The sequence below is a fragment of the Ambystoma mexicanum genome, chromosome 1p (assembly GCF_040938575.1).
Source record: "Ambystoma mexicanum isolate Mex_15411 chromosome 1p, UKY_AmexF1_1, whole genome shotgun sequence".
Classification (NCBI taxonomy): Eukaryota; Metazoa; Chordata; class Amphibia; order Caudata; family Ambystomatidae; genus Ambystoma; species Ambystoma mexicanum.
Window position 1 is genome coordinate 321,780,340 of NC_090921.1, and position 12,520 is coordinate 321,792,859.

The window sequence follows — 12,520 nt, forward strand, 5'->3', positions numbered from 1 at the left end:
GCCCTTGCTACACTGTGGGCATCTGTATTTTCCCTCGTCAGGGGGGTGAGAGGAGCTCTCATTCAGCGTCCAGTCACCAGCTCATGGGGCGTTAAATGGTGATCTGAACCAAGTTGGTTCCACAGTGCATATAATGCCAGAGGTAGGCAATGTAGCCATCCTTTCCTTGTTAATTTGAGCTTTGATATCCTTTCCTTCAGAAGACTATTTAATCGCTCACATATTCCATTGGCTTGCGGGTGATAGGCCGAAGCAAACTAATGCTTGATGCTTGATGCCTAACAGACTATATTTTCAAAACGTTAATTAGCGAAATGCAGTCCATTATCGGATCGCAAAACTTGGCACAACCCCCATCTTGTAAACATCTCACAGACTAAAAACCTTGGAGTGCATTCCACATCAGGATGCAAGGGCCTGGTTCAATTCATCTGGAAAAGGGACAAACTATATTGTGTATCAATAACCATGACATGTTTGCAACATATCCACATAGTCTATGAGCAAATGTTGGAAGGGGCTATTGGATCTGGGGTTTACTCAATGTTCGCAGTGTGTGCCATGCTGTGAATTTCTGGCATACAATACTGTTTACAATGAACTGTGCCATGCTTACTGAAGGCCGGTACGAACCAATCTAGACTCTCGTGTCACATGTGCTGGCTAATGGAGCTGCTCCAATGCTACTCTCAACAATGCTAGAGACATAACTGTCTTTCCTGTACTATCCTGCCTCCGAATTGCCTCAGTGAGGGACAAATAACACCCCTGCTTTGTCCATAGCTCCCTTTCTTGCAGTGATGCTTGTCCTTGTGTCTCAATTAACTGTACAATGGATATCCTATTAAATCCTTCTTTAACCAACATGCATCGCCCTTTCGCTTTCTTCAAATCTTTTTTTTGTTAAGTAATTTATTAAGTCTTTCTATATAGTATTCAGCAATTAACAATTATAAAAAATGCCAGTCAAATAATCCAAGATGAATAAGTAAATTGAATTAACAATTAGAAGGCAACAAAGTAGTGTATCAAGGTTTCAATAAGTGTAAAAGACAACATGTAATTGATGAAGTCATTAGAAATTAATTAGCAAAGCTGTTACATCAGAATAAATTGGAACAATAGATGAGATATAAACTTAAAAGGAGCACAAGAACACAAAAGAAGAATAAACAGACAGGACAATAAAAGACACATAAGGAGACGAAATTAAAATGGAAGTAACAAATTAAAAAGAATCCGCCGAGCTGGCATAAAGATATTTGATGAATGGATTCAATTTTTGATTATATTTATCCACATCAGTTACAGAGATGGCACAACTCTTTTCCAATCTTTTAACTCCTCTTCATACATAGTTGAATAATATGTGGCACATTTGGCCACTATGTTTGCGGCTTTGTTCCCGTGAGAGATTAAGTCTGTTCTTTTGAATGTGCTGCGCATTTCACAATGGCTATGGTTGCTGGGAAGCTTAAGGCTTCAATGAGTTTGTCTAATAGCCCTGCATGTTGCACTGGAGGACATCTCCATGAGGAAGCCCCTCTTCCAATGTGCTTGGCCTGCACGTACTGTTTGTCACATAGGTGGAGCTAATTCTGCTGCCTGTGCTGAAGAGGTTGATGGTAGTAGTCTGCTCATTAGCACTTCAAAGGTGCCCTGCCGGGTCACCCTCACTACTGACGATCCCGAATGTCCCACCCCAGTTCTTCGGTTAATTTTGATTGAACCATCAATGAAAAACACTGCCCCTCATCCTAGAGCATTCTCTCTAACATGGGGGAATATCATTACAATATTCAGTGTAGGTGACACAATCCTGCACATCATCTTCTCGCACTTATTCTGCTATAAACATTGCTGGATTCACTGTGCTACATCTTACAGTGTTGATTGCAGGGTCTGAGACAATTACCTCATACTCCGATGCTCTTTGAGTGGTCAACGTGCTCTTGGGCTTCTCTAGAATTGAAAATAATGCATGCTCTACAAATAAAGAGTTACAAGCGCTCCATAGTTATACTTAAAGCCTTTTCTATGGCAAATGCAGCAGCTTCCAAAGATTGTTCGCACAGATAGTGTCCTTTCATAACTGGGTCTAGAAACCCACTATAATAAGCCAATGGTTTATGACCATGTCCTAATGTCATCTTCTGTGTAAGAACTGCTGTCATTATTTGAATGGGAAAATGAGTAAAATTCTACACTGTAATTTGGAATCCCTAGCACAGGACCTGTGCTTATCACATTTTTTCATTCATTAAACCCTTCAGTCATGTCTTCTGTCCACATCAATTTAGTTTTGGCCATCTGTGCTTCTTTGAGCGCTTGTAAAAGTGGTTGAATATATGTATGGTAATCAAAGACCCAAACCCTGCAGTAATTGCATATACCTAAATATTGCTACATTTGTCTCACCGTGTTTGGCTGCATGGTTCTCATAATGGCTTCGGATCTTTCAGGTGTCCCTCTTTTCCCTTCATGCGAGATTAACTGTCCTATGTATAACACTTCTTTTTGACAATACTGTAATTTTTCTTTGTCTACTCTGTACCCTTCTTTGCTGCGAGTATCGTCATAAGTTTAACAGAGTCTTCTCTGCATCTCCTTTCTGTCTCACTTTACACTAAAATTTCATCCACGTATTGAATTATGGCGCTTTTGAGCTCAGCATTTCCTAAGTCCATCTGAAGCATTCTATTAAAAAGAGAAGGGGACTCACAGTACCCCTTTGGTAATCAAGTATGTTTCAGACTTGAAGTGTGATCACGAATGGGATGATGAGATGGTTGCTACACAGTATTTGTATCGGCAGTGCTGTGGTGATGAGTTTATTTTTTCTGGCAAAGTTTGGGTCAAGTGTGTGTCCTGCCGAGTGTGTTGCCCCTTTGACCAACTGCTGTAGTTTTCATGGTTGTTAGCTGCCCAATTAGTGAGTTTTGGGAGTTGGCGTGTTTTTCTTCGAACCAGATGTTAAGTCCCCCAGGATTATTAAATGATCGTGCTTGATCGTGCTTGTTGGTGATGGTGCTTGTTGGTGATGGCTTCTATGAAGTTGTCTATGAAGACGAAGGTTGCATCGTATGTCGGTGTCCAGAATGAATGTGATGTTAGTTTTTGGATTCGCTGATGGGTGTATGACCATGGTTTCTCAGTTGATGATGTTGAGAGGTTTGTCTGTTTTTATTTTCAGGTGTTCTTTGAATGCTATTGCGAGGCCTCCTCCTTTTTTAATTTTTCCTGTTTACCTGAAGGCATTTGAAGTTCGTCGGGAGGCATCTTTGGAGTGTGATTTTGTAGTTGTCATCTAGTCATGTTTCTGTGATGAATAGGATGTCAATGCCATTGTCGCAGAGAAGGTGAAAGATCTCTGTTGAGTGTTTTGACATGGATCTTGCGTTTATTAGGTTGCAGTGGATTTTAAAGGTGTGGTTTGGTTTGTGTTTTATTGTTGGCCTTGTTTCCTGAGTGGTGTTGCAATTTTCTTCCAGGTCGGTCTCGGGTTGAGGTGTTGCTACAGTTGTGTCTGTGTCGTCGAATAGTTCTTCTAGGTTCAATCTTGGGTTTTTGTTTTCATCAGGTTCTTCTTCAAAGTTTTGTGGCTGTGGAGTGGAAGTTCTTATCATTTTGGTGATGTAAGGTGTTAGTACGTCGATTCTGTTCTTGTTATTTCTAGCGTTGTGTGTTCTTGTCTGTTCTTCTGTGTGATTGTGTTCTGTTGTTGATTCGTACATTGGATTGGCTCGGCTGGTGACTGGTTATTTGTGAGGAATGGAGTTAGGTAGAGTGATTTCTCTCTTCTCCCAGCGTTGGTTCTGTTGTTGTTCCTGTCTGTGGGATTGTGTTCTGCAGTTGTGAGTCTTCGGTGGTGTTCAGTTGAGTTTGTTCTTTTTTTTCTCTTTGTCTATCCTTTGGCCCAGTTCTTTTGCACTGCATTTTGAGTTTGAGTGATTTGTTGAACTTTTATTTCTGCTTGTTGACGCAGAGTAGGTTTTGCTTTGGTCTGGCTGTCTTTTGGTATTGTACTGGGTGTAGGGGGATTGTCCAGTACACGTTTTTGGGCTCAGTCTGCTGGTGGTCTTGTCAGGTGATATTGTTGGCTTGTTCAGTCGTTGTCTTCAATAAGGTAGGGGAGGTTTCCTAGGGTTATATCGTTGGGTTAATACAGTGGCTGTCCCTAATGTGGGTCTCCCTGGAAAGGTTCACTGCAGTAAACAAATTGAGTGGTGTGAAGAAGGGTATAGCTGGTAACTACGAAATTGTCCTAAAGAGCATATGCGACAATCACTGTATCATCAAATAGGGTGCGACCCATTAATCACAGTATCACTCCACAGCAATCCGCCAATAAACACTTTATCCCGGGAGAGAGTCCTATAGCTAAGAATGAAATGGGGCACAGCTAGATTTGAGAGTCCTGTATAGGGAGGGAATGTCCTACAGACAACAATTCAATTTACCCGCCAGACAATACGGTTTGAAATAAGGCTCAGCTAGACTCAAGATAGTTGTATAGTGGGAGAGAGGCCTACCCTAACAGATCAAATGGGTGCGTTACTAATCACAGCTAGATTTCAGAGTCACAAGTTATAGTGGGAGGAAGGCCTACACCTGACTACAAGGATAAACACAGCTAAATTCGAGAGTCCTTTATAGTGGAAGAGAGGCAAACCACCAACAATGCAATTTTGTGTACAAGACTAAACACAGTGACCTAGCAGTGCAAATTTGTGTACAAGGCTAAACCCAGCTAACTAATAATATAATGTGTGTGCAAGACTAAACACAGCTAGATTTGTGAGTCCTGTATAGTGGGAGAGAGGCTTATACCTGACAGAGCAAATTGAGTACAAGACTAAACGCAGCTAGAGTTCAGCGTCCTGTATGGTGGGAGAGAGGCCTACACCTAAGAATGCAAATTGAGTACAATGTTAGACACAGCGACCTAACAGTGCAATACTAAACGCTGCTAGATTTGAGAGTCCTGTATAATGGGGGAGAGGCAAACACCCAACAATGCAAATTGAGTACAGTACTGGGCACAGCTATCTAACAGTGCAAGTTATTTTCCCACCCCTTGCCCCCAGGCTGGACCTACTGTGCTAGTCGCTGCTTTTCGATGGCTGGCCACTGGCTTCCCCTGCGGACACCTGCTAACACTTTCAGGAGCCGCCTCTGTTGGAGCCGCCCTTTGCCTTTGGGCCCTTAGCCCCCCCCCCTCCCCTGGGAAGGCTGGTTAAGAACCACTTGAGCAACCAAGACAGCCAATCGTGGGTTGATGGGCGGTCCGGGAGGCGGGAGGGATGCGGGTGGAGAAATGGAGGATCACAGAGGGGGCCTTGGAGCGCCATGCACGCGGGGCCTGGGTGCACCTTAGATTTCCGAAGAAGGCCTCCGGAGGGTCTCTGGCATGTGCCACTCACCTGGTTGGGACGGGAGCTATTTTTTCTGTCTCGCTTTACGCGAAAATTTCATCCACGTATTGAATGATGGTGCTTTCGAGCTCAACATTTCCTAAGTCCATCTGAATCACTCTATTAAAAAGAGAAGGGGGCTCACAGTACCCCCGAGGTAATCTAGTATATTTCAGGCAAATTGTTCTATATGAAAAGGAAGTCAAATCCTGTGATTCTTCGTGTAGGGGAATTGAGTAAAATACATTTTTCAACAACAGTAAAATACCTGGCTGTTGACAGGATTTTGCACAATATTGTCGCAGGATTTGGAACTAAAGGAAACTCTGCCTCAACTATATGGTTTAAAGGGCGAAGGTCATAGATACATCTGCACAATCCCCCCTCCCCCTTTGATTTCTGATGGTACCAGAATACCTTGTTTAATTATTGCGGATATGGTTTCGAATATGCCCTCATCCGCTTTTCTGGATATCGGATACTGTTTTGCATGGGGCAAAATAGCTCCTCGTTTAAGCTTAATTGTCACTGCTCCTACTCCTTTCAGTAAGCCCACATCATATGGACTTGTGGTCCATAAGATACGTGCCACTTTTTCCATGTCTTTCTGAAAAAATGATAGCTTTGTTTATACCAAAGCCATTCTCTGTGGTACCTCTATGCTCTCAACTTGAATCCAATAAGTGAGACTTATAAAGAATACTGACTCCTCATCTGAATAGTCATCCCTAAATAGTTCCTCATCTATCAAATCTGTCAGTCTATATCCTTCATTGAGGGCTAGCACTGTTCTCCATCCTATTCCCTCATCGTCTGTCCCATGAAAGATCACCCTTTCTTCTCTTACCACTGTTGCTTCTAATTCCAAAGGAATAACTTGCCCTTCCTCATCATCCATGGGTATTTCTGGCCTGAACAAAAATCTATCGGGCATTCTTATTATTTTACCTGCCAATTTAGGTAACCATTATAAGAAAATGTGCACCCCATACAAAAACACTTCTTCATCTAGGGGAACTCCCCTTAAAGCTTTATTTCCTGCAAAGGCTAGTATACATTCCCTCATGTTTATATAATTCATCCCTGGAGTCGAACACACTATGCCTTTGTCAGTAAAAGATGTTGGGCCTCATTACAAGTTTGCCTGTCCGGAAACAAGTGTACAAACTACGTGTCTGCCTGCCGGAGCTGCTGTGCCGGGTGCAGCGGCCACAGTAAGCAGACCCGTCACGGAAGCACTGGCAACTTTGCTAACGGTGCCGGTGCTCCTGTGTCCCCACTCTCATAGAGTCCCACAGGACTCTATGGTTATGGGGATTAACAATTTACTGGCGCCTGACTTCCTGGCCGCCGGACTCGGAATGAGCCAGAAAATTATACCGATTTCGGCGGCAACCTGCTGGTAGCACCGGCAGGGTTACCGCCGGACTCGGAATGAGGCCCATTGTCATGTTAAGTTTGTCATTAAATCACATCCTAATATATCCACTGGTGTCTGTTTAGACTATAGCAATGGCATAGACATGTTGTGTTGCCCTATAAAAATAGGTAATTTGTCTGTAAATGGAACTAATGTCGTCGCTCCAGTAAATCCCTGCACATTCAAGGCAATGCCTAACATTGAAAATATTCCCGCACGGACACATGAACATGTTGGTCCAGCGTGCCCAAGAAATGAGTACTTCTTGCCTCATATTGTCACCTTAAACTTTGGTTCCTCTTTGGGGTCTGGTGTTACAGATAGTACTGAATACATCAGGTCGTCCTGTGGACTGTTCTATTGTGGGTATAAATTCATCCCTGTGCCTGTAGAAGGATTTCCTCCCACCACAGTCACACTCACTAGTTTAGGCTTGACTACCTGTGTAGCTCCTGGTTCTATTTGCCATTGTGATGCACCTGTCTGTTGCATAGGAATATATTGGCCCTCATTACAGCCCCGGCGCTAAACCATGGCGCTATTAGCACCATGGTTGGTGCCGGTGTTGTAACGAGTCCGCCATGGTGGAATGGGAAAATACCGCCCCATTCCAAGGTTGGCGGGGCGGTATTTCCCCATTTCACCATGGCCCTTCCCCATTCCCATTTTCGCCCCATAGGGCTCAATAGGACTGGGGAAGGCGCTAAGTACGGTACCGCAAATTGCGGTACCGTAATTAGCACCGAGGTCCCTTTGCGGGACCCTACTTTAACGGTTGGTAAAACCAGCCGTTATGGTCGGGTCCCGCAAAGGGACCTCGTAATCGGGCGTTAAGGGTTTAACGGCGCCAACACCTTTTACAGCGCCGTTAAACCCTTAACGCCAGGGTCGTAATGACCCCCATTGTATCTGTTGAGTGGGTGCCTATTGCATTTGCATAGTTGCTTGCTGTTGCTGCCCCTGTAATGATTGCGTTTACATTGGTCCTTGTTGGAATAGCTTCAGTTGTGACACTTGTGTCTGCATTGGTGGTTGCTGAAATTGCTGTGTTCGTGGCGCATATGCCTGATTCTGCGTGTGATTCTGGGCATAATATCCTTGCGAATCTGTTATATTGTGGAGCATATTCCACCCCCCCCCCCCCTTGAAGCTTGCCAATTCTGCTGTGGTATGGCTGCTCTACTTCTACATACTCTAGCCATGTGCCCTAATTTTCCAAAATTCCAACATATTAATGACTGTACACCATTAAATCCTCCCCTTCCTTGAGGGCTTTGAAATCCTCCTCATCCTCCTCCTCCTCGAGGCCCATTCCCTCTGTGTTAGAAACCTGAGGTGTTTCTTCCAAGCTGTTTCCGGGATCCCTGACTCAGGTGACCAGGCAAAGGCCATCGCTCTTGGACCCCAACCCTGGGGGTGGACAAGCGAGGGAGAATCACCTGGGAAGGGGGACCCTTGGAGATTATGGGAGGAACGCCCCTGGGCGAGACACAGCATACCCCCCTTTGCGACATTTCCCTACCCAACACCCCCTCAGCCATCATGGAATACTGTCAATCAAATCCCATGAAACCCCAGTATACTTCTATAACAACAAGAAAACACAAAAGGAAAATAAAACCACCTTTGTATATTCACCCTGATAAGAACCCCCATGATTTTGATATATTCCTTCCTGCCAGCTACAATTCCCAAAATTCCTCCCACTGATGTTTTCGGCGAGCAAGAGGCAGACAAGAGTGATGGAGATTACCCATAGGGACCAATACACCATGAGTTTGTATGGGCGATCTCCATCTTGTCCCATTAACAAGGTCAGGCAGAGTCCGGCAGGGCTGGACAATTGCTCACACCTGGCTCTTATTACCCCTCCCCACCATTATAAAAGGTGTGGCACTGAGACACACTCTGAGCGAGCTAGGGATGCAGAAGGGTGCAGAGAAGCCAGACAGAGACCGGTGGAGCTGGAAGGAACCTGGAAGGCCTAGAGAAGGCCAACTACTCAGACACTGAGCCTGAGTGTGCAGGGGAGGCTGCAGTGTGGATTAGAAGCTGTGCCTCCAGGAAACCAAACCCAGGGGCAACTGGGGTTGCCTGGCGGCAACCACATCAGAACTCCTCCCCCAGGAGAAATTGGGGAGCCCAGGCCTCTGGGGGGCAGGTAGTAAGAACCTGACCCTAGGTAAACATCTCCTTGTGAGCCTGTTGCTCCTAAAACGCAAGAATGCCGTTTTGGGGAGTGAGCGAAGTAGGAGCAAAATAGAGACAGATTCTGGGACCGGAAGTCCAAAACTATTTCTTTTGAGAAACTGAGTTAAAGGCCCAAAATCTGCTGAGGGAGGCCTAAACAAGGCCTGACCCCGGCTGAGGGAGGCCTAGACCGTTCCAAGCTGGCTGAGTGAGATCTATGAACTTTTGAGCAAAATGGCTGAGCCCGGCTGAGGGAGGCCTACTCTGAATACTGAACTAAAGTGGAAGACGGGTCCGAGACCCAGCCGACAGAGACCTGTGGAAGTGTGAACTGTACCTATTGAGCGAGGAAAAGGGCACAAAGGAGCGGCTCGTCCAGAGAGGTGGCTGACCAGGCGAAGGAAAGTGAGCGGTCAAAGCACCAAGGGAGAAAGGCTGCAAGCAAAAGCCCCTTATTTGCCAGAATGCGAGAACTCAAAGAGGCCAAGGAGGTTATGAGAGCCATCCCAGTTAGAAAGCGGATATTGTTTCCCGTGCCACAAGGTTAACAGCTGCCCTCCCGTGTGAAAGGCGCAGTTGTGGAGGTACCAGTAGATTGAGAGGGCTACGGCCTTGACTTCAGTTGTAAAGCTTTGAAAGTAGCAAGCCTCCCTTCGCAATCGGTAAGTCAAGTGAGAGGATGAAAGACCGGTTTGTGTCGTGGACTGCTTGCAACAATTGTCAGAAGCTGAAGGCTGCACGTAATGAAAATAAAACGCAAGACAACAGATATGAAAAGAATAGATAAGGATACAGAGTAACCGAGTGGTCAGGCGGAGGATGAAAGCCCAGTCAAAGGTTTCTGTGAAATGTTCTACGAACTTTGATGTGTTAAAAGGAAGACTCGAGCCCGACCAAGGGAATTCTTGACGAGGTGCTAGCAAAACCATAGGGGAAGGGAACCCTGAGAAAGTGAGTGATGAAGAAAGACCTTGTTGGCTTGAGCCAGAGTGAGGGGACCTATTGTTGAACTTTGGTTTTGAGAAGGAGAGGCTTGAGCCCGAGCGAGGTGAGCCATTGCTGAACTATTGAGAGACATTGGGCCTCATTACAAGGCCGGTCCGTAATCCGTTGTTTCCGTGAAGGCGGTGACACCGTTTCCGTGACCGCAAGCATGCGGTAATAAGGGTCGATTACGGGTTGTCGGTCGCACGCACCAGACCATTGTGGAATCGGTGTCACCGCTGTTACGCAAACACCCAGGGAGATGGATTCACCGTGCAACATGGCAGCAGTACATCCGTATATGCCCCCGCGGTCTAGGAAACGTAAATACCGGACCCGGAAACACAGATCACGAAAACCGGAAAGAGAGTGGTGCAATTATATAAAACACAATCCACTGCCATCCGCAGCAACCACTGGGCCTACACCTACACCTACAGTGACTTGATCCAGAGAAGCAAGGAGATGGCATCCAGCATACCAGCCACACGGCAGCGCAAACCCTGCTTCAGCGAGGCTGAACTAACAGTGCTGGTTGAGCACATTGTTGACCATGCGCCACTGCTCTTCAGCGCCGATCCAACGCATAGCACCCAGCAGCGGCAAAAGGAAATTTGGGCAGCCGCAGCACAGAAGTGCACAGCAGTCGGCGTGACAGTGTGCACTGTCAAAGACTGCCACAAGTGCTGGGACAATCTGCGCCTGCGTGTACACAACCTAATCGCAGCACAGCACCAGCACAGGAGGAGGACCTGCTTCACCCCTGAAGCTGCAGACCTGGGAGGAGAAGTGCAGCAGTGTAATGCATCTCGGGGGGATCGAGGGAGTAGGCGGAGCAGAGGTCGGAGCCGGCACACCTGCTATTAGTGTGAATGACGGAATTCCCTCCCCCCTCGCCAACCAGGGCCTAGAGGCACACAACACATCCACCATTGTCCCACAACCCACCCCCTCCTCCCACCCCCAGCCAGGGCCTAGAGGCACACAACACATCTACCAATGTCCCACAACCCTCCCTCCCCCCTGCCAGGGCCTAGAGGCACACAACACATCCTAAATGTCCCACAACACATGCAACACGGCCATGTGACAACTCCACCAGGACAGGCAGACAACGTGCAACTGTATGCAAGCCTATGAGCCACACACCCGAGTGCATCACCCATCAAATGTATGTGCATGCAAGTGGACCGAGTATGAGGAGTGCGTTGCATGTGATAGCCCCATTCACATCCTGCCACACAACTAACAGCATGCTCTACATTTTCCCCCACAGGCACATCATCCGACAGTGACTTGACACAACAGTCGGCGACAAGGGTGACTGCACGTGGCCGTCGTACACAGTCATCCAGGAATGCCACTGCCTCCACCTCTGGCACACAACCACCTGCCACGCCGATGATGGCTATGGTCAAATCCATCCCCGCTGCACCCAAAGAGCAGCACGTGGCAAATGAGGACACACCTGCTGCCACTTCCGTCACACCCATCAGTGTGCAACCACCTGTAAGTGACAATGACGCAGCCAGCGTCGATAGTGCACCGGGGGAACAGGGCGCGGATGCACCTGACAATGTGGATGACGGGGGCAACCTAACTCCCCAGCAGGTGCCCATATTCAGCCTCAAGGGACCCCACAGGCCATACCACTCCCACACACCTTCACTCATGGAACTCAGCGCCCGCCTCCTGCGCATTGAGGAGCACCAGGCAAACCTAACGCAGCTTGTGGAGCAACAACTCCAGGAGCCGAGGCTGCAACGTGAGGAGGCTAGACTCCAACAGGAGAGCAGTGCCACCTCAGTGCGCCGGCTATCACGTGCAATTGGGCGATTTGCAACAGCCACCATGGTCCTTTCACAGAGTGTCAGGGAGGGCAATAATATCATGTCAAATGTTGCTGAGACTATGCTTGTTGCCCAACAGGCATTCCTGGGTAATGTGCCACCTGCAAACCCGGCAGTGCCACCTGCCAGCAGCACACCCTCCAGTTCGGTGGCCAGTAGTCCCCGGAGGAGGTCTTCACGCCTGTCGGGGCCATATCGAAAGGACATGTACGCCCACAAGTGTGGACGGAAATAGACAGTGCATTGCTGAACTGTCATCCAGACTGTTGTGATGGGGTCGTGGTTGGTTTTACGTTGGGGAGGAAGGGGTGGTCCTTAGTGGGGTAAGTCAGTTGGGGCCTGGTTGGTGGGTGGGTACGTTGGGGTTGTGGGGGTGGAGGGGCACGTGTGTACTTTATTCCTATCCAATTCCCATCATCCCTGTATACTTGTAAAAACACTGTTGTGAAGAAGCAAATGACGAGTGGACAATCTTGATTTCTTGTGTCTAAAATCCATTTAATGTTGTGCCACCACATGAAGTACTGAATGTGCATGAGAAGTGTATCAAAAATAATTGTGGATGAGTGCTGCATGTGCCTGTTGTCCATCAATGGCACCCCGGGCTGGCAGTGCACCCATCCCATCACCATCTTCGCCTCGATGTCTGGGGGCAGTGGAAT

At 47.1% G+C, this 12,520-nt stretch overlaps 1 protein-coding gene across 1 annotated transcript in view; it reads left to right on the plus strand.

Moving 5' to 3' along the window:
• LOC138569705 (uncharacterized) overlaps positions 1–12,312 on the plus strand; it is a 49,712-nt gene extending 37,400 nt beyond the window's left edge. The window contains exon 2 of the mRNA XM_069647926.1: positions 11,285–12,312. Within this exon, the coding sequence (XP_069504027.1) occupies positions 11,285–12,093 (809 nt within the window). The 3' untranslated portion in view covers positions 12,094–12,312. The remainder of the gene's footprint in view (positions 1–11,284) is intronic.
• Positions 12,313–12,520: the final 208 nt, after the last annotated feature.